The 26,193-nt window shown below is 49.1% G+C and overlaps 1 protein-coding gene across 6 annotated transcripts in view; it reads right to left on the bottom strand.

The window, feature by feature from the left end:
• Positions 1 to 731: 731 nt before the first annotated feature.
• The window catches only part of LOC134736142 (uncharacterized), a 35,871-nt gene continuing 10,409 nt past the window's right edge, over positions 732 to 26,193 (bottom strand). Inside the window, exons 2-5 of one of the 6 annotated variants that reach the window (XR_010119911.1) lie at positions 22,721 to 22,930; positions 22,047 to 22,231; positions 21,322 to 21,405; positions 20,622 to 20,848 (exon numbers count right to left, since the gene is read on the bottom strand). Coding sequence is in view for 4 of the 6 variants with exons in the window: in XM_063635688.1 (XP_063491758.1) it covers positions 21,897 to 22,231; positions 22,721 to 22,930 (545 nt within the window). In the remaining 2 variants the exon portion in view is untranslated. Of the gene's footprint in view, positions 829 to 20,621; positions 20,849 to 20,940; positions 24,792 to 26,193 lie in introns of those variants that run through there. The other 5 variants (XM_063635689.1, XM_063635692.1, XM_063635691.1 and 2 more) reach the window with 5 other exon arrangements.

The raw sequence follows: 26,193 nt of genomic DNA, 5'->3' as shown, positions 1-26,193 counted from the left end.
GGCCTACTGACATTTTTTTCTGCCCTCTCTTTTCCCTATTATTCCCTTTAGTGCCTGGTCACATGGCCAGGCATATTTACCTAACTGAAGGAACTCTTTGAGTTACTTGGAATTGTGAGATGGTGTCTGACTGTGGACAGAGCACAGTTTTCAAAAACCAGTGCCTCTTTTCTCCTGCGGAATTTTCAGTGTTTGCATTGTAAAATGGTCTGTCTGTTAAATGGTCTTCTCTGCTAGGGAATCTTTCGAAACTCAGACCGAGATTACAAAGAAAGGCTGCATGAATATTCCATAAGGGGCAGAGGTTCCTAGGAGAGTGGATAGCAGGTGCTTCATTGTAAGACATTGATTTTCCTCTGCAGATGGAGTCCGCATGTCATTACCAACAGCTGAGACAGTTCCTGGACTGGAAATCTTTTTTTTTTTTTTTTTTTTTTTTTTTTTTTTTGAGATGGAGTCTCGCTCTGTCGCCCAGGCTGGAGTGCAGTGGCGCGATCTCGGCTCACTGCAAGCTCTGCCTCCTGGGTTCACGCCATGCTCCTGCCTCAGCCTCTCCGAGTAGCTGGGACTACAGGCGCCCGCCACCACGCCCGGCTAATTTTTTTTGTATTTTTAGTAGAGACGGGGTTTCACAGTGGTCTCGATCTCCTGACCTCGTGATCCGCCCGCCTCGGCCTCCCAAAGTACTGGGATTACAAGCGTGAGCCACCGCGCCCGGCCTGGACTGGAAATCTAACTAGGGATGCAGCAGAGTGGGATAGGACACACGTGGCTGTGAAGTGGTCTGCTCTTCCTTAGGGTTTCCTTGTTCCCTGGAGAGCTCTGACCCTGTGCAGAAGGGAATCAGAGCTCAATAAGGCCAGCAGCAAAGTCCTGGAAGCATTCCGTAAGCAGGGCTGAGGAGGCTCTGCCTCCATCACAGCATCACCCATCTGAATATGCTTATTTCTAAGGTGTGGCTTACTAAGGAGAGATGCATTTCTTAAAAGAGCTCAGGGAACTGAATGTAAACCAACAATAAAATGCTAAGTCCTGGCCAGGGGCGGTGGCTCACACTTATAATCTCAGCACTTTGGCAGACCAAGGAGTCTAAATACAAAAATTAGCCGGGCATGGTGGCAGGCGCCTGTAATCCCAGCTACTCGGGAGGCTGAGGCAGGAGAATCACTTGAACCAGGAGGTGGAGGTTGCAGTGAGCCAAGATCGCGCCACTGCACTTCAGCCTGGGTGACAGAGTGAGACTGTCTCAAAAAAAAAAAAAAAAAAAGCTAAGCCCCTCAACAATCTGAATTGACCCCTCCTCTCAGCCAAAGGCACTTCAGAGTTAACCTGAAAAACTAGTTTAGGCCACGATGGGGGAGTTGGATCTGCCTTATTATACCCCTCTCCCTTTTGGAATTCAGACCAGCTGACCAGCATCAACATTAAAACAGATCTTAAGACTGATAGGGCCAGGTGCAGTGGTTCACGCCTGTAATCCAGGTCCTTTAGGAGGCCAAGGTGGGCAAATCACCTCAGGTCAAGAGTTTGAGACCAGCCTGGCCAACATGGTGAAACCCTGTCTCTACTAAAAATACAAAAATTAGCCGGGCATGGTGGCAGTTGCCTGTAATCCCAGCTACTCGGGAGGCTGAGGCAGGAGAATCACTTGAACCGGGAGGTGGAAGTCGCAGTGAGCCAAGATCGTGCCACTGCACTTCAGCCTGGGTGGCAGAGTGAGACTCTGTCTCAAAAAAAAAAAAAAAGCTAAGCCCCTCAACAATCTGAATTGACCCCTCCTCTCAGCCAAAGGCACTTCAGAGTTAACCTGAAAAACTAGTTTAGGCCATGATGGGGCAGTTGGATCTGCCTTATTATACCCCCCTCCCTTTGGAATTCAGACCAACTGACCAGCATCAACATTAAAACAGATCTCAAGACGGATAGGGCCAGGTGCAGTGGTTCACGCCTGTAATCCAGGTCCTTTAGGAGGAGATCTTAAGACTGATAGGGCCAGGTGCAGTGGTTCACGCCTGTAATCCAGGTCCTTTAGGAGGCCAAGGTGGGCAAATCACCTCAGGTCAGGATTTCAAGACCAGCCTGGCCAACATGGTAAAACTCTGTCTCTACTAAAAATACAAAAAATTAACCAGGCTAGGTGGTGCATGCCTGTAGTTCCAGCTACTTGGGAGACTGAGGCAGGAGAATCGCTGGAACCCAGAAGGCAGAGGTTGCAGTGAGCTGAGATCATGCCACTGCACTCCACCTGGGCAACACAATGAGACTCCGTCTAAAAAAAAAAAAAAAAAAAAGACTGATACAACAGACTCTCTCTCTGAAGCCTGTTACCTGGAGGCTTCATCTTCATGATAAAAACTTGGTCTCCACAACCGTTATTCTAACACAGACGTTCCTTTCTTGCTTGCTTGTTTTTTTGTTTTTTTGTTGTTGGGTTGTTGTTTGTTTGTTTGTTTTTTTGACAGGGTCTTACGCTGTCACTCAGGCTGGAGTGCAGTGGCACACAATCGTGGCTCTTGCTTATGCCTCGACCTCCAGGCTCAAGCAATCCTCCCACCTCAGCCCCCTGAACAGCTGGGACCACAGGCATGCGCCACCATGGCTGGCTAATTTTTCTACTTTTTTTTGTAGAGATGAGATCTCGCCATGTTGCCCAAGCTGATCTTGAACTTCTGGGCTCAAGTAATTTGCCCACCTCAACTTCGCAATGTGCTGGGATTACAGAAGCGAGCCACTGCCCCAGAGCCAGACCAGACCTTCCTTTCTATCAGAATAATCTTTGAATCTGCCTATGACCTGAAATCCCAGCCCCACCCACTTACAGTTGTCCCGCCTTTCTAGACGGAACCAATGTACACCTTACATGTATTGACTGATGCCTCATGTCTCAAAAAAAGAAAAAAAGGAATGTGATCCATGACTTCTGTTCCTTTACTATGCTATTCTAGCCCTGAACAATCATCTGAAGTCAACCCGCATCACATGAGAGAAGTGGGATCCTTTGACTAATGGAAATCTCTGACCTCAGAGTCCTTCTTTAAAGCATTCTTCTTCAGGGCTTTTCAAAGACCTAGGTATGTTTCTGTTTCTCCATCTCCCCTCTTTTTAAGTCCCATCTTCCTCACAATATTTTCAACTACGTTACCCCACATTTTATCTCAACTCTTATCCCCTGCTCTTTCCCTCAAAGTATTTCTTTAATTTTATTTAAACAGGAAAACCTTCTCCCACCTCCCTCTAAGGAAACAGTAGCAGACAAAACTTCCATCTCCTCCAATAACATATGCTGCTTGTGGTCTGCAAAACAAGAAAAGTTCTTTTGCAGTTTGATCTCTTTGCACATTTCTCTCCTTTGTTGAAAAAGTTTATATACCAATGGCAGATTTTGGTCAAGTGGCTTCCAAGAGAGAGGCTTTCATAAGCAGCTATTTAATAAACCTTTCACATTTCACCAAAAGAAGGCTAGGTGTTCGTGTGCTTGTGTATATATGTGTGTGTGTGTGTGTGTGTGTGTTTGTGTGTGTGTGTGTGTGTGTGTGTTTGTGTGTGTGTGTGTCTTTAAGCAGAAATACCGTACATGCCAGGAGTTAAAGAGACTCACACCCTTATGCTAGGGCAGGAGTTAAAGTATCCTGATGGTATCTCTATCAGCCAAGGGCTCTTTACTGGTGCACCTTAAAACACAACAGGACAACCAACAGTGGTCAATAACACAAGGAAAGCCCTTGACACAGAATTGCTTCCCCAGGGCTGATGTTCCTGGGAATTTCTCGCTTCAGGTCCCGTGAAGAATATCACCCACGCTGCCTGTGTCAGGGTGTCTGCCTCAATTCTTTCTTTGAGTATGTGGAGAAGCAGGTGCCCCTGCAGACACCAAAGAAAAGGTGTCTGAGAAAAGGTGTCTGAGATAGCCAATAAACAGCAGTCCCCAGTCACCTTCCAGGAGGGATCCCTGTGATGACATAAAACAGACCAGCATTTTTTTACCCTCTTCACTTGACTTGTTGAATATTTGCCCTGGCCTGGGGTGAGAAGCTGTTTTCTGGACTGTGCCTCAGGGCTGAGGAGACTGATGAGCCCCAGGGACAGGTATGCCGCCTTCGGGTGAGGTATGGCTTCAGGTGAGGTCCCGGAGCGCCCGCTGCTTGTGGGTTGGGGCTGAGATGATCTAGGTGGGGTGGCCCACAGGGTACCTGCAGCACTCTGGTGCTCCAGTTCTGTGCCTCCAGGATGCTCCAACTACTTTGTTTACAGATGGGAGATATTTTTATTCCAGCCCTCCTATTAGAGATAATTTTCTCTTCACACAAATTACACCATGGAGTGTTTACTTCCTGGCGACACCAGTGAGAGACCTGGGCCTCCGCTCTTTTCCCTCCTCTGCTACTGAGATCTTGCACTTTACACAGAGTCCTGGCCAGCGTCACCCCTTGGTTTCAGGGCTTTGGAACGGGGAAAGCTCTTCCAAAGAGCTCTGGGCCAGGCATTTGACAGAGTAATTTATGTGACTCAGAGCTTTCCAGGATGGGAAGGATATTTTTAGTGGTGGCCACTGCAGAGGTTCTGGATATCCTGTTCCAGGACTGGAAATGGGGGAACAAAATTCAATTTCCCAGGTTTCTAATGTGAAGAGGGTCATTCCACAGGAAATCTTTTCCCCAGAAATTATTCAAGACCATGCCCCTTGAGCAAGCAGGTAAGAGCTCTGGGTAAGACTCTATAGTTAAGGCCGGGCGCGGTGGCTCACGCCTGGTATCCCAGCACTTTGGGACGCTGAGGCTGGCAGATCACGAGGTCAGGAGATCAAAAACATCCTGGCTAACACGGTAAAACCCCGTCTCTACTAAAAATACAAAAAATTAGCCGGGCGTGGTGGTGGGCGCCTGTAGTCCCAGCTACTCGGGAGGCTGAGGCAGGAGAATGGCGTGCACCCAGGAGGCGGAGCTTGCAGTGAGCCGAGATCGCACCACTGCACTCCAGCTCGTGTAACAGAGCAAGACTCCGTCTCAAAAAAGAAAAAAAAAGACTCTATACTTTGTCTTTAATGCCATGAAATTATATTCCCATGAAATTTAGGATCAGGAAGAGTGGATGTATTTGGTCCTTTCGGGTGATTCTCAGAATCCTGAAAGCACTCAAGACACTCAGTGGAGACCTACTCCAGTGGGGATGGCCACGCAGCCCAGGAAAGGGCACTTATGCTTCTGCAACCCTTACACTCAGAGGTCACACCTCAGTCCATTTATCTTCCAGGCAATATGTTGTTTTCCAGCCGGGCATTGTTCCCTAGGTTTGCACTGTCCCTGTGCCCCAGGCCTACCACCAGCTGCTGCCCAAGACAGAACACAGGAAGGAAACAGGAAACTACTGAGCTTGGAGGCACAAGATTCTCCGTGCGCACTCCCCACAGGGAAGCAGTGGCCACCTCCACCACCACTGGCCCAATATCAGCGCCCTCATTTTTCATCTGGATTGTTAAAATGATCTGTAGGTATGTCTTCCTGTATCTAGACGTTTCTTTTCAAAATTGTGACTAGGACCTAGAGCAATAAGAGGTGCTCAATAAATATCTTTGGAATGAATGAATATAAGACTCCTGTGCCCTGCAGAGCTAACATCTGCTCACGTTGTCCCGTTTGAAATTCTTAGCACCTTCAAAATATAATTAACACCCCTTAGTACAGCAGTCCCCAACGTTTTTGGCACCAGGGACCAGTTCTGTAGAAGACAAGTTTTTCCATGGAAGGGTTGGGTGGGGCAGTGTTTCCTGATGAAACTGTTTCACCTCAGATCATCAGGCTTTTTAGTTAGATTCTCATAAGGAGCATGTAACTTAGATCCCTCGCATGCACAGTTTGCAAAAGGGTTTGTGCTCCTGTGAGACTTATGCTGATCTGACAGGAGGCAGAGCTCAGGTGGTAATGCTCTCCTTCCCACCCCTCACCTCCTGCTGTGCAGCCCAGTTGCTAACCGCTACCAGTCCACAGCCTGGGGACTGGGAACCCCTGCCTTAGTGTGACTAAAGAAGTCACGGATAAAAACCACACCCTATGTCCGTGAGCATCACAACTTCAGCATCTTATACCACCCCTCATCTACCGCCCTGAATCTAGCTACACTGAGTTAGCTGTGGTTCTTAAAACTTGCCAGGTTCTTGCGAGCCACTGCAGTTGCCTACGCAGTCCTTGTTGCCTGTATTACCCTCCCCGTCAGCCTGGTGTCGCTGAAAAGAGTCAAACTCTGTAAAACATTTGAAGAGATTTATCCCGAGCCAAATATAAGTTACCATTGGCCCGTGATGCAGCCCGTAGGAGATGCTGAGAACAGGTGCCCAAGGTGGTCGGGCACAGCTTGGTCTTAGACATTTTAGGGAGACAGGAGATATCAATCAGTACATGTAAGATGTCCATTGGTTTGGTCTAGAAAGGCAGGACAACTGGGGGAGTCCAGGTCATAGGTAGATAAGAGACAAAAGGCTGCATTATTTTGGGTCTTTGATCAGCCTTTCACTGAAATCACAACTTACAAGTGAGAGAGGGGTAGAGGGATAGTCATGTATGCCTTAGTCCAGCTCAGTGAATCTGCATTTTTACATAAACAATAGAGCAGAAGAAGCACAGATATGCATTTGTCTCAGGTGAGCAGAGTAATGACTTTCTATCCTGTACCTGTGAAGATAAGCTATCAATTTACATGGCCAAGGTGAAACTCAACAGAACTATTTTTAGAGTAAAGACCTTGAGGCCCACAAGGAATTTCCTTGTGGGCAGATTGTGAGTGAGGTATGTATCTTTAATAGCTTCATAGCTATTTATTTAGGAGTAAAACGGGAGGCAGGCTCACCTGACACAGTTCCCAGCTTGACTTTTCAGCTTAGTGATTTTGGGGTCCCAAGATTTATTTTCCTTTTACACTAGTCAGTTTCCTAACATTACCATGTGCTTTTGGAACCCCTTTCAGCATCATATCCTTATGGTAGAACTTCCTGGCCCCAGAGTCCCCTCCAGGATGGTTTAGGTGGCCCTCCTATGTGCTTCTGTTACACTGTGGGTGTGTCTCTCTCTCACACTCCATTGCAGTGGATTGTAATTCCAAATTTTTACTGTGGTTCTAGTTCAGACTTCTAGAGTCTAATGCTGTGTTCAATCTCCTCCTTTGCTAATATGTATGTTTGAGGCTATAATCCTTTCTAAGTACTGCAGTAGCTACATCCCACAATTTGTAATATACACTGTATTCATTGTCACTAAGTCCCAAGTATTCTATAATTTCATTTGTCATCTCTACTTGACCACTTATCATTCAGAAGCCTGCTTTATAAGCTTCTCAATATATGGAGGCTGGGCTTGTGTTGCCATCAATGACTGCCTTCGTCAGAGAACAAGGTCCATATAAAATCAATACTTTTGTATCTGTTGAGCCTGACATTAGGGCTTAGTAACAGTTAATTCTTTTAAACGTGCCGTGTGTATTCTCAAATGTTCGGGCTTTGAGTTCTAAATATGTACCTATTCAGTTCAATTTCTTTATTATGCTACTTAAAACTTTACTACCTTTGCTTACTTTTTTTTTTTTTTTTGGCTTCAGCTATCAATTCCTGGAAAAGGTTTGTTAAATATCACACTATGATTATGGATTTCTCAGTATCTCAGTATAATTCTGTCAAGGTGCTTTTTATTCTTCACCATGCAGCATGCCAGTTTGGGAAAGTCACACCACGCTTGCTACATGAGGAAGCACATGACCTCCCTCTTCCCAAGGGTTCCACCCTCTTCCTTTCTCCTTATCCCTCAGGCTCAACTGGCGAAATGCCACTCTGGCCTCGGAGCATCTCCTTTAGTTCCCAAGCTTCCTGAAGCCTTAGCTCCTCTCCCAAATAGGCCTATAACATTTTCTTCCAAACAAACATGGTCCTCTCGAATGAATCTATGAAAACACAATAACACAATGCTCGCTATCCCATTGTGGAGTCCTAATTAGGGGAAAGGAGTCAGGCTGGCACGACCAGGAGAAAGCAAAGAGATAGAGGAAGCAGATAAGCTATAGATCTGCCTTCCCTCATGGTCCGGAACATATAGACAAAAAGAGGAAGGAGATAAGTTACAGGCCTGCCTTTCTCTATGGCCCAGGACACGCAGCCCCCCTGAGCAGATAAGGTGCAGAACCCACAGGCTTCCTGCTGGTCATCAAATGCCTCAATCTGTCAAACACCTCAGCTGATAGAAGAATGCAGGTGAGCTCACTGCTACCTTGGCGTTATCAATTTGCCCAACAACCACCCCATAAAAATCCCCAGCCAGCCTTTGTCTCTTCGCAGTCAGCTTCTCTCCTGCTGGTTTTGCCCACTGCTCCCTGGCAACATACAATGTACTTTCCTACTTTCTTTTTTCTTTCTTTCTTTCTTTTTTTTTTTTTTTTTTGAGATGGGGTTTTGCTCTTGCTGCCCAGGCTAGAGTGCAATGGTGCGATCTTGGCTCACTGCAACCTCCACCTTCCAGGTTCAAGCAATTCTCCTGCCTCAGCCTACTGAGTAGCTGGGATTACAGGCATGCGCCACCACATCCAGCTATTTTTGTATTTTTAGTAGAGACAGGGTTTTGACACATTGGCCAGGCTGGTCTCGAACTCCCAACCTCAGGTGATCCACCAGCCTCGGCCTCCCAAAGTGCTGGGATTATAAGCATGAGCCACCATGTCCGGCCTTGGTAAATTCTTTTACCCCTCACCACTGGCCAAGATACTCGTGGCTTACCACCACACACATCATGTCAGAGTTATAGTTTGCGCATCATATCTTCCAGTCGGACCAGCAGTTCAGGAAGGGCCTCATCTCAGGCATCCCGGGGGTATACCACACAGTGTTGTTCAAGAAACACGTTAGAATGCTAAGAAAAACACTCACACAGGTGTCATAAGGGCGTGCATTGTAGAACCACCTATAAAGCATTTTAGGAATAAAAGAATATCTTCATGCTTAGAATAATTGAGAAAATTTTCTTCCTAAAGATGGGGAAAGACTTGGAGTAACTCTTGATAATCACCTAACACTATTTAACTGTTCATCTAGCAAACATTATGTTGTGTTTGTGCCTGGAACTGAGCTAGGAACTCAGCACCAGAGACAGCTTGGACACAGTTTTGTTTTTTTTTTGTTTTTTGTTTTTGTTTTGTTTTGTTTTGTTTTGTTTCTCCCCTCAAAGAACCCATGTTCCCGTGGAAGAGATGGGAAGAAAAATCAATATTTTTTCTTGGGGATCCAGGACACCTCAGAATGGTGGAGTCTGCCATACTACCACATTGTACAGAGAAATTCTGAATAAGAGGGCAGAAAAATTAAAATGCATATGGAGCTTGAAACAGAGAAATAAATCTCCAAGTCACCGACACAGGAAGGAATTCAAAGCCAAAATAAATTTGCAAGTCAGAGCCACGATAGTAGTAGGAGGAGGAGGAGGTCCTAGAAAGAGCTAGGGGGGCAGCTCTGACCCACTGGGTGGGCCCATTCGAAGCAGGACTTTGGAACCGACATCCTGCTCCCTCAGGGGAAGGTGGCCAGGAAAAAAGTCCATCCATCAGTTTCTGCCATAGGTTCTGGGTGAGAAGAAAAACCATTTCCTGTGGGAAACTCAAGTCTCAGCCAGATGTGGTAGCTCACACCTGTAATCCCAGCACTCTGGGAGGCTGAGGTGGGAGGATCACTTGAGGTCAGCAGTTCAAGACCGTCCTGGCCAACGTGGCAAAACCCCATCTCTACTAAAAATACAAAAATTATCTGGGCATGGTGGCAGGTGCCATAATCCCAGTTACTGGGAAGCTGAGGCAGGAGAATCACTTGAACCCGGCAGGCAGAGGTTCCAGTGAGCCAAGATCATGCTACTGCACTCCAGCCTGGGCAACAGAGTCTCCAGGCCTGCGTCACATGCCAGTGTTGGGTGTGAACTTACATCATCTCCCATGGTGTGGGCGTCTCCAAGCCCAGAAATTAATGTAAAACCTGTGGTCACACCGGGGAAACCTCAACACCAGTCAGTTGAAGCAAAAGTTGCAACTGTTCCTAGCATATCCCAGAACATCACTGACCCCCACAGAATGGAACGGTCTCTGATGAAGACAAACCACAGGGGAAATTGCACACCACAGGTGGGAGCCAGCGTACCTATGTGACAGGCGGGAGCCAGCACATCTACGCGACAGGCGGGAGCCAGCACATCTACGCGACAGGCGGGAGCCAGCACATCTACGCGACAGGCGGGAGCCAGCACATCTACGCGACAGGCGGGAGCCAGCACATCTACGCGACAGGCGGGAGCCAGCACATCTACGCGACAGGCGGGAGCCAGCACATCTACGCGACAGGCGGGAGCCAGCATATCTACGTGACAGGTGGGAGCCAGCAGACCTACGCGGCAGGTGGGAGCCAGCAGACCTACACGACAGGCATTGCACCTCCCAAACCCTGAGATAACAGAATGATCCAAAAGAGATAATAAGATAAGTGGGTTTGCAAAGTACAGAGAGATACAACGACTAGCGAACACAGAGATATAAAAAGGACACCTGGAGAGAACAGGCAGATGAGAAAAAGAGAAACATAGGAAAACCCAAACCAAAACCCAAAACCTCTCAACAGAAGAATTAAACAGTAGCCTGAAAGAAAACTTGTGAAATAGAAGATGGATCTCAGAAAACTATCCGGGATGAGCCACAAGGTGGTAAACATATGGAAATAGAAAAAAAAAATGTTGGCCGGGCTCAGTGGCTCACGCTTGTTATCCCTGCACTTTGGGTGGCCGAGGCAGGTGGGTCATCTGAGGTCAGGAGTTCGAGAACCGCCTGACCAACGTAGTGAAATCCTCATCTCTACTGAAAATACAAAAATTGGCTGGGCATGGTGGAGGGCACCTGTAATCCCAGCTACTTGGGAGGCTAAGGCAGGAGAATTGCTTGAACTCGGGAGGTGGAGGTTGCAGTGACTGAGATCAGGCCACTGCACCCCAGCCTGGGTGATAGAGTGAGACTCCATCTAAAAAAAAAAAAACAAATTTAAAAGATGTGTACTATAGAAACACGTTGTAGTGGAATAAAATAAAAATGTGAGTCTAAAGGCAGTAATTGAAGAGGGAATGGCTCAGAATTTGCCAGAATTGGTGAACGACACGAGTTCTTTTGGGTTTTTTTGTTTGTTTGTTTTTTGTTTTTCAGACGGAGTCTTGCTCTGTTGCCCAGGCTGGAGTGCAGTGGTACAATCTCGGCTCACTGCAAGCTCCACCTCCCGGGTTCATGCCATTCTTCTGCCTCAGCCTCCCAAGTAGCTGGGACTACAGGTGTCCGCCACCACGCCTGGCTAATTTTTTGTATTTTTTTTTTTAGTAGAGATGGGGTTTCACCGTGTTAGCCAGGATGATCTCGATCTCCTGACCTCGTGATCCACCTGCCTCGGCCTCCCAAAGTGGTGGGATTACAGGCTTGAGCCACCATGCCTGGCCAAGACACGAGTTCTTAGTTTGAAGAAGCTATTCTAACTAGGATACCCCAGGATAAAGAGATACTCATTTTGTTTTGTCACACCTAGCCACATGGGTCTTTGCTAGACATAACACAGTGAAAGACAGAACTCAAAGACTAAGAAAAATCTCAAGGTTAGTGACAGTCAAAAGATGGCTATTCTCTGGGAAACAACAATAGAAGCTGGAACAAAATGAAATAATTGCTTCAAAGTGCTAAGGTGAAAAAGAAGTCAGTCCAGGTTTCTGTATCAGCTCAGTGATGATTCAAGAGCAAAGGGAAAAAAATTTGAGAGAGTTTATCACCTCTTTACTTGTTGAAAGAAATACTAATGAATGATTTAAAAGAAAAGCTTAAGTTTATAAAAAGCAAATCTGTACCCAGAGGAAGCAATGGGATAAAAGAGCAATGATCAGCAAAAAATGTAGGAAGCAGGTGAACATACGTAAGTCAATATCCACTCTACAAGACGGTAATAGTAATAACCTACCTGTGAGGGTTAAAACTAAAATACTAGACAATGATAACATGAACAACTAGGGTTAGAAGAAATTCAGAGTATTGAAAGGTCAGTAAAGGTTAATTAGATTTAAACTTTGAAAATTAAAGGGTGTATTTTAAATTAAGGGTATATTTTAAACGCTTAAGGGTAATCCTTAAAAGGATAGAAATGAAATATATGACCTCCAGATCGTATAGTAGGTGGATGGGTATCTGGCATGGGGCCTGGATGTTTAGGCTAAGTTATTTTGAATGTTTTACACGGGTGATGGAGCGTAACAGAAGCCTTTCTTTTTTATCTTTTTCTTCTTCTTTTTTTTTTTTTTTTGAGACGGAGTCTCGCTCTGTCACCCAGGCTGGAGTGCAGTGGCGCAATCTCGGCTCACTGCAAGCTCCGCCTCCCGGGTTCACGCCATTCTCCTGCCTCAGCCTCTCCGAGTAGCTGGGACTACAGGCGCCGCCACCACGCCCGGCTAATTTTTTTTTTGTATTTTTAGTAGAGACGGGGTTTCACCGTGGTCTCGATCTCCTGACCTCGTGATCCGCCCGCCTCGGCCTCCCAAAGTGCTGGGATTACAAGCGTGAGCCACCGCGCCCGGCCACGTGTTCTGTGTTCTATCGCTGAACTAGCATCTATCGCTGTGCACATTCTATATGAACACAGGGGTATAGGATGCCACTGTCTCGATGCTGGACTGTGAACTCCTAAAGTGGGGAAACATTTTACAAATCGAAGTTGATGACCTGTCAGTAGAGGAGAGAGGGTCTGAGAGCACTTGCTTTATGTTTGTAGCAGACCCTGCTGGGGCTCTGTCTCTTCTGTTTCCCATTTTTTTTTTTTTTTTTTTTTTTGAGACAGAGTCTCCCTCTGTGGCCCAGGCTGGAGTGCAGTGGCGCCATCTTGGCTCGCTGCAAGCTCCGCCCCCCGGGTTCACGCCATTCTTCTGCCTCAACCTCCTGAGTAGCTGGGATTACAGGTGCTCGCCACAATGCCCAGCTAATTTTTGTATTTTTAGTAGAGACAGGGTTTCAACATGTTGGCCAGGCTGGTCTCGAACTTCTGACCTTGTGATCCACCTGCCTCAGCCTCCCAAAGTGTTGGGATTACAGGTGTGAGCCACTACGCCCGGCCTTCCGCTCCCTTTTTTTTTTTTTGGAGACTGTCATCCAGGCTGGAGTGCAGTGACGCAATCTCACCTCACTGCAACCTCCGCCTCCCAGGTTCAAGCGATTCTCCTGTTTCAGCCTCCTGAATAGCTGGGATTACAGGCATGCACCACCATACCCGATTAATTTTTGTATTTTTAGTAGAGACAGGGTTTCACCCTGTTGACCAGGCTGGTCACAAACTCCTGACCTCAGGTGATCCACCCACCTCGACCTCCCAAAGTGCTGAGATTACAGGTGTGAGCCACTGCGCCCAGCCCGTTTCCTTTGATTCTAAAGACCTGCACCCACAGCTCTCTTCAGAGGACTGCCTGGGGGTACCAGAGCCACCTCTCCGTCATGCTCAGGGAACTGCAAATGCCTGGCAATTTCTGCCCCCTTGCAGTATCTACAGAAACACAGCTCCCTTGCAATATCTACAGAAACACAGCTCCCTTGCAATATCTACAGAAACACAGCTCCCTTGCAATATCTACGGAAACACAGCTCCCTTGCAATATCTACGGAAATACAGCTCCCTTGCAGTATCTACGGAAACACAGCTCCCTTGCAATATCTATGGAAACACAGCTCCGTTGCTTCCAGTTGGGACAGACTGAGGAGTAATTGTCCCCAGAGCTCCCCCACAGGGTCGGCTGAGGCTGGGATGGGTCTGAAATGGCCCTCTTGTTTGGCTTCTTTCCCTTCCCTGCCTCCCACATTCCTCTGTTACTTCCCACGGGAGCAATTTGTTCCTCACAAACCATCTCAGGGTCGACTTTGCACCTCACCTAAGACAAAGCCCAGCAAGTCATCAATTACAAAGCACTCACTAAGCGCTCACTGGACACCTGGCTCCACACTAGCCACTATCAGAAATTCATCTCCCCTCCTTGCTCTCTTCCCCTTCCCCTCTTTATCTTTTTATGTCTCCCTAAGCCAGGAGCAGCGAGTTAGCTTCCAGTTTCCATCCACTAGGCTGGAAATGAGGACAGCCAGACTTTGCTATTGAGTAGAAGTCCTTGATTAAATCCTTTCCCTTCTCTTGGATTTGTTTTCCTGGTTGTTGTTGCTGTTGTTTGTTTGTTTGTTTTGAGACAGGGTCTCGCTTTGTCACTTAGGCTGGGGACCTCCTGGGCTCAAGCAATTCTCCTACCTCAGCCTCTTCATAGCTGAGACTACAGGTGTGCACTACAATGCCTGGCTAATTAAAAAATTTTTTATAAAGACGAGTCTCACTGTGTTATCCAGGCTGTTCTCAAACTCCCGGGCCCAAGCAATCCTCCCATCTCAGCCTCCCAAGTAGCTGGGAGTACAAACGCACGTCACCACTCCCAGCTTCCTAGGTTTTTTTTTTTTTTTTTGAGATGGAGTTTCACCCTTGTTGCCCAGGCTGGAGTGCAATGGTGCAATCTCGGCTCTCTGCAATCTCCGCCTCCGGGGTTCAAGCGATTCTCCTGCTTCAGCCTCCTGAGTAGCTGGAACTACAGGCACGTGCCACCACATCCGGCTAATTTTGTATTTTTAGTAGAGATAGGGTTTCACCATGTTGGCCAGGCTGGTCTCAAACTCCTGACCTCAGGTGATCCACCCGCCTTGGCCTCCCAAAGTTCTGGGATTACAGGCGTGAGCCACTGTGCCTGGCAGTTTTTAATGGGAATGACATCACATATTCTCCTTCTATCACAAGTTTTCTGTGACTATTTAAAGCAAACAACATACACATGGATTTTGGAAAAAGTAACAGCTCGTGGCATGTGCTTCCAGAGGATTCAGAGTCGCCCGAAGGACTTAGAGAAAGCTCTCCAGCCACTCCCCTCCCCTCCTCTGGGCCAGAGCACCCCCTGCAGCAGGCGTGGGTGGTCGGCCCTGCCAGGCTGGGGGAAGACTTGGGCCTAAGGAGGGTGCCTGGTTCCCTCGGCGGTGTCTGGAAAGTATTAATAACTGTGGCAGGAGGATTAGCCATATGCCACGTAATTCCTGTTAATCGGGATTGGGGGGAGCTTGTGCTTGTAAGTAACAGATGAGCTGAGCCTCCCTGCCGGCCTTTGGTGCCTTCCTGCAGTGATGGGGCTCTGGACAGGCCTGGGGCTTCCTGCCCGCCTGTCTTCCTTCCTTCCACCTGCAAGCTCTCTGCTCTGCGCCCCTTTCTCTCTGCACGCTTCCCAGATTGGATGCCCTGCCTCTCGCTGTTTATTATTCTTCCCAATCTTCCGCTTCTAAGTTAGAGATTCCTTATTTCTACCCCTTTGCTCCTGTCGTCTGACTCTGTACGTGTTCTCAATTGCTTACTTCCACCTCGATGTCTGTCCTTGTCCCCTTCCTGCCTCTCCCTCCCTTTTTTTCACACGCACAGACCCACACACTCCTAACTTCTCTTTCTGGCATCAATGAGAACTCTGACTCTTGGTTGCCCTGCGAAGGCCAAGTTCAATGTTCTCAGGCATCCTTCCTGCCCCGCCCGACCCGAGACTCTCCCGTGTGTGTTCTCCTCACACTCTCCTGCCCTCACAGAGAGTTCCCAATCCTCTTCTCCTCGGGAATTGTTTGCCCTCGCAGCTGGGAAGGAGCCTGACTCTGAGAAGCTGCTCTCCGCCCTCCACCTCCACCCCAGTCTCCATGCTGAGCCCAAAACAGCACGCACAGGCAGGAAACAAACTTCCCTCACAGGGGCGAATGGCACGGGGGCCCCAGCCCACATGGAATTGCGATGCCTGCCTCTGTGTCGCACTGTGTCCGTCCTCCTGGCCTCTGTGTGCGTAGGTGGGAAGGGGAACCTGCCTTTCTGAGTGGAGAAATACACATGACTCTGTCTGAGGGACCTTCTCGGGAGGAGACACACAGGGTTGCAGTGGCTCCGTGTGTGAGAGGCGTTGCTGAGGTGAAGATGGATCTGTGGGCATCTGTGTGTCAGAGGCACCTGAACCAGAGCAACTCCATCTTGAATGGGGCCTTGGTAAAAATACTGAGACCTGCTGGGCTGCACTCCCACAGGTTAGGTATTCTAAGTCACAGGATGAGATAGGAGTTGGCACAACACACAGGTAGTAAAGACCTTGCTGATAAAACAGGTTTCAGAAAAGAAGCTGGCCCAAACCCACCAAAACCAAGATGGCAGAGAATGACCTCTGGTCATCCTCACTGCTGCACTCCCACCAGCGCCATGACCATTTACAAATGCCATGGCTACATCAGGAAGTTAGCCTATATGGTCTAAAAAGGGGAGACACGAATCATCAAGAAATAACCATAAAAAGGGGCAACTAGCAGCCCTCAGAGCTGCTCTACCTATGGAGTAACCATTCTTTTATTCCTTTCCTTTCTTAATAAATTCGCTTTCACTTTATAGACTTGCCCCAAATTCTCTCTTGAGTGAGATCCAAGAACCCTCTCTTGGCGTCTGGATTGTGACCCCTTTCCAGTAACACGTGCATAGACGTGCTTATGATCAGCATTTTGCAGAAAGCTGTTGAGGAGTGTCTGGAAAGGACATTGGTAGAATTTTTTTTTCGCTATTTATTTATTTAGAGACGGAGTCTGGCTCTGTCCCCCATGCTGGAGTGCAGTGGCGCGATCTCGGCTCACTGCAACCTCCACTCCCGGGTTCATGCCATTCTCCTGCCTCAGCCTCCCGAGTAGCTGGGACTACAGGCGCCCGCCACCTCGCCCGGCTAATTTTTTTTGTATTTTTAGTAGAGACAGGGTTTCACTGTGTTAGCCAGGATGGTCTTGAACTCCTGACCTGGTGATCTGCCCGCCTCAGCCTCTCAAAGTGCTGGGATTACAGGTGTGAGCCACCGCGCCTGGCTCACTTTTTATTTTTTTGAGACAGGGTCTTACTCTGTCACCCAGGCTGGAAAGCAGTGGCGCGATCTTGGCTCACTGCAGCCCTGGCCTCCCGGGCTCGAGTGATCCTTCCACCTCAGCCTCCTGAGTAGTTGGGACTACAGGTGCATGCCATCACCCCAGGCTATTTTTTTTTTTTGGCATTTTTTGTAGAGATGGGGTTTTGCCATGTTGCTCAGGCCGGTCTTGAACTACTATGCTGCCTCGGCTTCCCAAAGTGTTGGGATTACAGATGTCAGCCACTGCGCCCGGCCAGGAATGTATATTTAGTAACAAATACGGACTGTGGTGGGAACATTTTTGATGTGCACGGTCTATATGTAGGAAGGGTTTAGGATAAGAGCAGAAAGGAAGCTCTCCTGTGCTTATTTTTTTACTTGATACGTGATAATTTTACATTATCATGTGGGATACATGTGATATTTTGATACACGGATACAATGTGTAATCATCAATGTCCTGTGCTTCTTAGAAGCATTCAAACGTCCAGGCATGGCGGCTGTTGTCTGTAATCCCAGCACTTTGGGAAGCTGACACGGGAGGATCGCTTGAGTCCAGGAGTTTAAGACCAGCCTGGGTAATAGTGACACCTTGTTGCTACCAAAAAGAAAAAAAAAAAAGGGAAAAAAAGCATTCCAACCGTCTCGTAGGATGGGCTCTTAAAACATCCAATTCCAGGCCGGCAGCAAATGTCCAGAGTGTGTCTTCCCTCCAGAGATTAGCTGTTTCCAAGAGCTCATTAGACTAAGAAAAAAAGCATCTTTGACCCTGCTCATCAGTCTCTGCACCTCAAGGACAAGTGCACATGAATGCACGCACGCACGTAGGCACGCATGCACTTCCTCCTGTCGCTAGGATCTCCACCTGCACATGGCTGCTCCCTCTCCCAACCTAGGGATGGGCTCTCAGAGCAGGATAACAACCGTAGTGGCCTTCAGGTGCCCCTGGGCCTCTCTTGGTCACAGAGGTCTTAGGAGAGGGGAGAGCAAAGAGCGAAACCCATGTCTGTGCGTCTTCCCCATGTTCCAGGGATCCACTGACAAGCCCTGAGACGCACCCTTCTCGGGAGAGAAACTTCTCAGGAGAGACCAGCCAGCCCTCGCCGCCTCCTGCCCACCCCGGGTGGCCGCGACGGGGAGTGTCCCCTCCTGCCCGGGGTGCACCGTTTCCCAGCCTCACTGCGCCACCGTGTGGCGGCCTCTTACTGTTGCGGCTCCTTATTCCTCCCCCGCCCTCCCCAAACCGGCACGCTTAGCTGTTTGGTGTTCTGTGCTCAAGTTTTCAAGGCAATTTTGTGTACAGTATCCCAGTATTTTTTTTTTTTTTTTTTTTGGCGGGGGGATAGGGTCTCGCTCTGATGTCCAGGCTGGAGTGCAGTGGCACGATCACGACTCACTGGAGCCTCCACCTCCCTCATTCCAGTGATCCTCCTGCTTTAATCTCCGGAGTAGCTGGGACCACAGGCATGTGCCACTATGCCTGGCTAATTTTTTAATTTTTTGTAGAGATAGTGTCTTGCTGTGCTGCCCAGGCTGGTCTCGAACTCCTGACCTCAAGGGATCCTCTCGCCTCGGCCTCCCAAAGTGCTGAGATTACAGGCAGCATATCCCAGTATTTTAAGAACTTGCAGTCTTAAGCAGAGATACCCAGATGGACGTAAGCCCTGAACTGGGCATGTGCATAAAGCAATAAAGGACTAAGACTGAAAGCCGTAGGTTAGTGTATTTGTGTGGAGACGAGGAAGAAGAAAGAACAGCCATAAGAGTTCCAAATATTTCAAACTGGGCTGGTTAGGAGCGAGGGTGAGACCCCTAGTTCAGTTGGTGAGGTGGATTTTGCTGCCCTTTTCAAAAGAGTTTTAAAAAATATAGATTGATTGTGTTTTAGAGACAGGATCTCGCTCTGTCACCCAGGCTGAGGGCAGTGTCACGACCACAGCCCACTGCAGCCTGAACTCCTGGGTACATGCGATCCATCTTCCTCAGCCTCCCAAGTAACTGGGACCACAGGTGTGTGCCACCACTTCCAGCTAATTTTTAAAATTGTAGGGATGAGGTCTCACTGTGTTGCTCAGGCTGGTCTCAAATTTCTGGGCTCAAGCGATCTTCCTGCTTTAGCCTCCGGAAGTGCTGGGATTTCAAGTGTGAGCCACCTTGCCTGGCCATGTACTTATCCAAAAAAAAAAAAAAATTGCAAAAGCCAGAGTAGAACAGCCTGGATTGTTAGCCTGGGGTCTCCTTGCTTTGCATCCAGAGACCCCTGGGGAGGGGAGGAGTCAGCCACGAGGTTCCTCCAGCAGGGAGGGGCCAAAGCATCACAAGGGGAAAAGTGCCCGTCTGTCATCTGTGCAAGGGACGCTGCAGTTCACGTCGGAAGTCCTGCTCTTCTCCTCACTCTGTGGCCTTGAGAAACTTCAGGGCCTGGTTTTAAATTTCAGAGCGTCCCCAGGCTTTGCCTGTGTTCACGCGGTGTCTGCCCCGACTGCCTGTCATGTGCCTCGGTCAGACTGGTGTATTCTTCCCCCAGACGTCACTGGTTCTTACACTTTGCTGGTAGCATGACTTTTGCTCAGAATGCCCTTCTTTCTCCCTCTGTGCCTTTAAATCCTAGCCATCCTCAAGGTGAACTCAGATTTCTTCCATGGGGCTTTTGCAAGTCTTCCCAGCTGGGAACTTCCCCTCACCCTCTCTGAAACCCTCCCTGGGACCCCACGGATCTTTCTTTTAGGAGCATTATCTGGTGCTTCTAGGTATATTCTGTTTTTTTTCATACATCGTAGGTATTTCGGGGTCCATGTGATATTCTGATCCATGTATATAATGTGTGATGATTAAGTCAGGGCACTTGGGATGGCCATCCCTCAACATTTATCTTTTCTTTCTGTTGGGAGCACAGAATATTCTAGTCATGTGTACCTTTACTGTATGTCCCTCACCAGGCATTAAACTCTAAGTGTGGACACTACGTTAGATTCATCATCATGCAGTGTGCCTGACACTACGCTTCAGCCACACTGAGTGATGAGCGGACCTCTTATTGATTGAAAAGGAATTTCCTTATTTTTCATAGCTCGACTTTAATATAATTTTTCCCAGGCTGGGCACAGTGGCTCATGCTTGTCATCCCAGCACTTTGAGAGGCTGAGGCGGGCAGATCACTTGAGGCCAGGAGTTCGAGATCAACCTGGTCAACACAGCAAAACCCCATCTCAACTAAAAATACAAAAATTAGCTGGGCATAGTGATGTGTGCCTGTAGTCCCAGCTACTCAAGAGGCTGAAGCATGAGAGTCGCGTGAACCCAGGAGGCAGAGGTTGCAGTGAGCCGAGATCATGCCACTGCACTCCAGCCCAACTCTGTCTCAAAAAATATATATATATAGTATACAATATATATTTATATAGTATACAATATATATTTATATATTGTATACAATATATATTTATATATTTTATACAACATATATTTATATATTTTATATTTATATTTTATTTATATATATTTATGTAATATATATTTTATATAATATATATTTATATTTTTTATATTTTTATAATATATTTTATATATTTACTTATAATACATTTTTATATTATGTACATATATATATATATATAATATCTCCCAGTAAGTCTCCATGAATTCCCCCCACTACCCCAAGGTGGGGGTGACGTGCCCTCTCGGTGCTTCTAGAATATGCACTCTTTCTACCACAGTGCCTGTCATACTTATTCCAACGCCTTGTCACTTGCTTTCTCACCCACTAGATGACAAGCGCCTTGAGGAGACAGTACATCTGTGAGGCCTCCAGTGCCTGCGTTGCACATGGCAAATTGTAGAAACTCAGTGACTATCTGATGAACAAATAGATAAAGAACTGAATCCGTGTGTAGATGCATGGAAGCAGGGAAGGGGAGAGGGGCTAAAGATGACCTTTAAGATTGCCTTAGGCTCTAATATTTTATGATGATACAGCTTTGAACTCTTTCTTGGGGGAAAGTAGTCCAAGCTATTTGGAAAACAATACAGTGATCATTGTACAGTCAGGTGGCAATTTTCTTCCAATGGACTTTGCTTGCTTCCCGAGGGGGCGGGGTCTGCTCCTCCCATTCTATGGGGAATTGCATGTTCCCTGGGCTGAGCATGGCCCAGAACTTGGCAAGATCTCTGGGGCGTTCATTTTTGTCACCCAGCCCCGGTAGGAGGGTGGATGGGTGGGAGGGGAACTGTTTTGGGAAAGAGTGCTGGGGAGTGTGTGTGTGTGATGAGTCAGGGCCCGGAGCTGGAGCCTTCCTCTCTGCTGGCTCTCTGTGGGGGTAGTTCTCACCAGTCACCGGGAGGGTAGAGGATCACCAACTGTCTTCGGGAAGTTTGGAAAGTTTTCTTAGTCATTACGCCAAGTCAGCTGGAGCTTTATGTAATGGGGACAAGCAGAGGTATGATGGCATCAGAATGGCTGCTCCTCTTTCGGCAGCAGCTCTCACCCATCCCCTCCTAACTGCCAGGACGGTGACCAGCCCTACATGTAGGATGTGGCATCTGGGGGCTAAGGGGTCCCTGCTGTAGACGTCTGATTCCCGCTAGGAAAGACCTTGGGTTGTCTTAGAGAAGCCCTGGGGAAGGGCTCAGTGCATCTCGGAGGTGATCCATCCTCCTTTTGTTATCCCACATCACGTGGGGGGTGAGACTCAAGCCAGGCTCCCCAGCACTCAGGACTCCAGTGCCTGAGCCAGAGCCGCAGAAGACCCGCTTCCCTGGCTACAGTCCCCGCTCCAGTGCTGCTGGCCGAGGCAGCCCATCTCTGCTCTCTTATCTCCTCGCTCTCCAGGCACCGGGAGATGCATCACTGGGTTTCCTTTCTCTGAAATTGAAGCCAATTTGCCTATCACAATTTGAGTTCTGTCAATGACAGCTCCAGATAGGGCCTGAAATGATATGTGTGTGTGGGCACGTGTTCGTTCGCGCATGTAAACGGAAAGAGATACAAAGAGAAGGAAGGATGGGAGAGGAGAGGTTTCGGGTCTGGGAGGAGCAAGGATGATGGTGACTCACCTGGCTGAGGGGACGAGGGCCACTGAGAAGAAGCAGCAATGCCCAGAGGTCTGCGGAGAGTTGCAGGGCCTTCCACAGGCCTCTTCCAGGCAGCCGAAGGCATCTTAGAGAAGCTGGGGCTTGTCCTCCTTTGTTACTTGCAGGGAGGAAAGTACCCCAGGTCCAAGAACTGCTGGGGCTGGAAGCTTTGGAAAAGATGAGGAGGAGCATTGCTTTGGGTGGGAAGCAGAGCGCTAAGGAGTAGCATGGTTGCAGCATCACGCCGGGTGACTTCCCAGAACAAGAAAGAACGGATGCAGTTGAGAAATTAAGGTAAGAAATGAGGATGCATTTCCTGACAGTGAGGAGGGCTGGCCCGACCCAGTGGCCCCAAAAGAGAGTTTCAAAATCAGGCCTCTAGTCATCGAGCATAGACTGAACAGCAGGAGGGAGGGCTTAACAAGGAGAGGCTGGCAGGGCGGGACTAGCTGGTGGTTCTGGGACCTTCCAGCCCCACGTTACAGCTCTGGTCCTTCCTCAATGCCGGGAAGTTGTGCGGGCACCAGAGGCCTCCTGGAGGCCGGAGGGAGAAACCAGAAGGAAGGACTGCAGAGGGGGCTTGAGATGGAGTGGGACCAGAGCAAGGGGGGCAGGGGCACCAGGATGTTTGGGAGAGAGGCCAGAGAGTTTCATACCTGGGCTGGTTTCAGATCCATCCCCGGATGGGTGGGCACAAGGGTGGTGGGAGGGGTGAAGAAAGCAAGACGAGACACAGCATCTTCCCCTGCTTAGGGGCCTGGGGCGGTGCACAACAGGGCCTTCTGGGTGCCATTGAACTGAGGCCAAGCTGAGTGGAGGCTGGAGCTGTCCGTGAAACCAGTAAGGGAGGAAGGAAGGAGAGAGGGCTGGGAAAGGAGGGAGAAAGAGCGAAAGTTCCCCAGCGCACCACCAGGTGCCAGGCAGGGACAGCGTGGAGACGGCTGGAGGCTGCAGCCCTGGGCAAAGGCAGGGTTAAGCTTTGTCTGAAATGAGATCTTTATTTAGGCAGTTGCCTTCTGCCTCTGGGCTTGTGTTAAGACCATGGCAGGCTCTATTCCCATCCTCACAGGCTGAGCCCCACGTCCCTGGAATTTCATGCCCTCCTGTACCTTCTTGCCTATTCCCACAGTGTTGGGACACTTTTTGTTGTTTCCAGTAGATGATGTAGGACTTGGGGAAAGTCTAAAGGAAGCCCTAGCCCAGTGGCACTTAGCGCCTATCTTTGATCTATGTCCACCTTGCCCTGTTCTTTGCTTGGATCTGTTTATGTGACTGATGACTCAGGCAAGGCCCTCCTTCCTCAGTCTACAGCTGGTCCTGCCTCTTCCTGGTCCCTAGAATCCACAGATCTGGCCACGGTGTCTCGACTGCATTGCTGGGTTTCCTTACTGATCAGCTTCTAAGAGTAGAGAAGGCACCAGAGCGGAGAAGTTATGCCCGAAGCCATCAGAACCGCGCTGCCCAGGCTGAATGCGGGATTGGCGCCTGCCAGCAGTAGCCCTGAGCAAGTCACAGAATGCTGGGGAAGGCTGGGAAGAGCATTTGCCTTGAAGACGAGCTGTGAGGACTGGAAGCCAGCACGCATGCAACGTCATCTTTGCTTGTGGCTTCAATGTGGGAAGCTGTCAGGCAGTGTGCTCTCCCATGTGTAATCATACTTGCCCCAAACACAGACAGCGCATGACAGCGATGCTAGCCGCCTCCCTCTTGTACCAAGAACAGCCCATGCTCAGCCCCAGTTTTATGCACATAAATGTCCTCCCACCTCCGGTACAGCTACTCACACTCCCCCACCTTGAGGCCGCACTAAAGTGCCGCCTCCTTCCCAAAGCCTTCCCTGATCATCCCAACCCACACAGATCTCTTCCTGTTTTGCCTCATTGTGCTCCAGCCAGTGCCTTGAAATGTAACATTTCCATCATAGAATTATCCCATTTGGGAGCTGGAGGAGTCCTTAGGAATGGCCCTAGTCAGTTGCTGTTAACCAGAAGAGTTAATAAGCAGGAGGTACATCCCCATGACATCCCGGTGGCACCTAATGCTCGCCTCACTGGTTGGCCACCACAGTCCTACTAAGCTTGCTGCTGCCTCAGAGCCCTCCTCAGCACAGTGCTGCAGGCGCCAGTACCCTTCGATCAGATGCGCCACTGCCATCCACAATCCAGGCGATGAGAAGTTGTCTATAACATGGTGTGGCTGCAGCTTTTGGAGGTACAGGGACCTGCTTCAGGCCTGAGGTCTGGGGATAGAACTCTGGTCTATCCAGGGCTCCTCAGACTACGCCAGGGGTCTCTTTAATAGTTTTTTTATTGTTCTCTGCCTGTGAGTCTTGCCTTCTCAACCAGAGAATTCGAGCTGTGGTATTTGTGGGGACGTCCTCCCCAGCATCGAGCATGAGACAGGACATGGCATGCGCTCGCCGGCTGATGTATTGACTGCTTGGAGCTTTCCCCCAGCTCCTCTAACTTGTGTTCAGAGCTCGGTCAAAAGGGCAGGGGGAATTGGGGTGGCGTGGAGGCTCAGTCTCTCTGCCGATAGATAAGTCGGCCGGGACTTCCCCCGTACCTCCTCTCTGCCCACAGCAGCCACAGGTACTCTGAACGTGCTGAAAGTTGAGACAGGGTCTGGACATCAGGAGCCCAGAAAGATCATCTTCATCCTGCAGCTCGGTGGCTTGGCCTCGGGAGGCTGTCTTGCGGGGCCTCACTGGTCATCATTCAGAGGGAGCTGCATGGGAAAGGAGAGGGAGATGGTGCCGTTGGATGCCCGCCTCTCTTGGGCACTGATGGGCAGGGTGATGGTCTCTTGAAGGGTGGTCCCCCCTTGAGTGGGAGCAGATGGACTGGAGGGGCATGGCTCACGTCCATGTTGGTGGAAGAGCTTCCCCCGACCTGGGCCCTGGAGGACACAGTTCCCAAACGGAGTCTTCTCTTCCTCTGCTATTGAAAGGCGGCACTACCATCTGCCCAGGTCCATGTGCTGGAAACTTTAGGGTCCTCCAGTGTCCCCAGGCCTGTCCCTTCCTTCCTCTAGCCCTCAGCAGGTTCTCCTGCTCTCTTCTTGCCAATGTGCAGCCTCCTGCTCTTGCTGCAGACCCAGCCCTCCTTCCCCCTGGTCTCATCTGCAGGTCTGCAGTGCCCCTGGCTGAGCTTTCTAGACATGTCACAGCATTGCCAGATTTTTCTTTCTGAAATTTAAATTTTATGATGTCATTCCCTGCTTGAAAATCATGGTCACCACACTGTCTTCAGGAGAAGGCAAAAGCCCCAGCCCAGGCCTTCTCAGCCTCTGTGCTCTGTGCATTCTGGGTGGGCTCCGCTCTGCTGTGGGGGCTGCCCTGTGCATGGTGGGTGCTTAGCAGCACCCTGGCCCTACCCACCAGAGCGGGGGAGCAGCCTCCCTCCCACTCCTGCAAGTTTTGACAACCAAACATGTCTCCAGCCATTGCCAAATGACCTCTGAGGGGCAAAATCGGTTGAGAATCACGGTGGTAGCCTACAACATAGGATAATAATAACTAATGACAATGCTTACTTACTCAGCTCTGTGCTAACAGCTTTCCACGAGGTCTCTCATTTCATCTTCAACATATCTCTGTAGGGAAGGCCCTATTAGTATCTCCATCTTACAGATGCTCAGAAGGCAGAAGGAGTCCAGATCTTTCAAGATAAAAAGACTTTTTCCTTCCACGTGGGGTAAGAAGAGAGGTAGATAATTCAAAATCACTTCTCCTTCAGGCAAGAGCCACAGAACCGGAGGCAAGTCAGGCAGGCTGGAGCTCCAGTCTCTCTGCTGGCAAGTTCGGATTTCTCCCCACGAGCCCCTGTCCACGCTTCCCGATACCACACCTTCATGCAGGCCACTTCCCGGCCTGAGAAGTTCCTCTTTGGCCTGGGGAGATCTATTCATTATTCAGGGCCCAGGCAAAAGCCCCTGTCCTGTTCTCTGTGAAGGCCCCTAGGCCCCAGGAGGAAGAGAGAATTATCCCTTCTGCGTGGCTCATGCCCACAGGCAGCCTAGGTGGCGAGTCCTGCAATGGCCAATTGTGCAGGCATCTTTTTCTGTGCCAGCCTATCTTGGGGCAGGGGTCCGGGGGTGGGGACTCTGGCTGGTCCTCCTTCACAATGAT

The sequence above is a fragment of the Symphalangus syndactylus genome, chromosome 3, assembly GCF_028878055.3.
Source record: "Symphalangus syndactylus isolate Jambi chromosome 3, NHGRI_mSymSyn1-v2.1_pri, whole genome shotgun sequence".
Classification (NCBI taxonomy): Eukaryota; Metazoa; Chordata; class Mammalia; order Primates; family Hylobatidae; genus Symphalangus; species Symphalangus syndactylus.
Note: the sequence above shows the minus strand (reverse complement) of the source record. Positions and strands in the feature narration are given on the sequence as shown.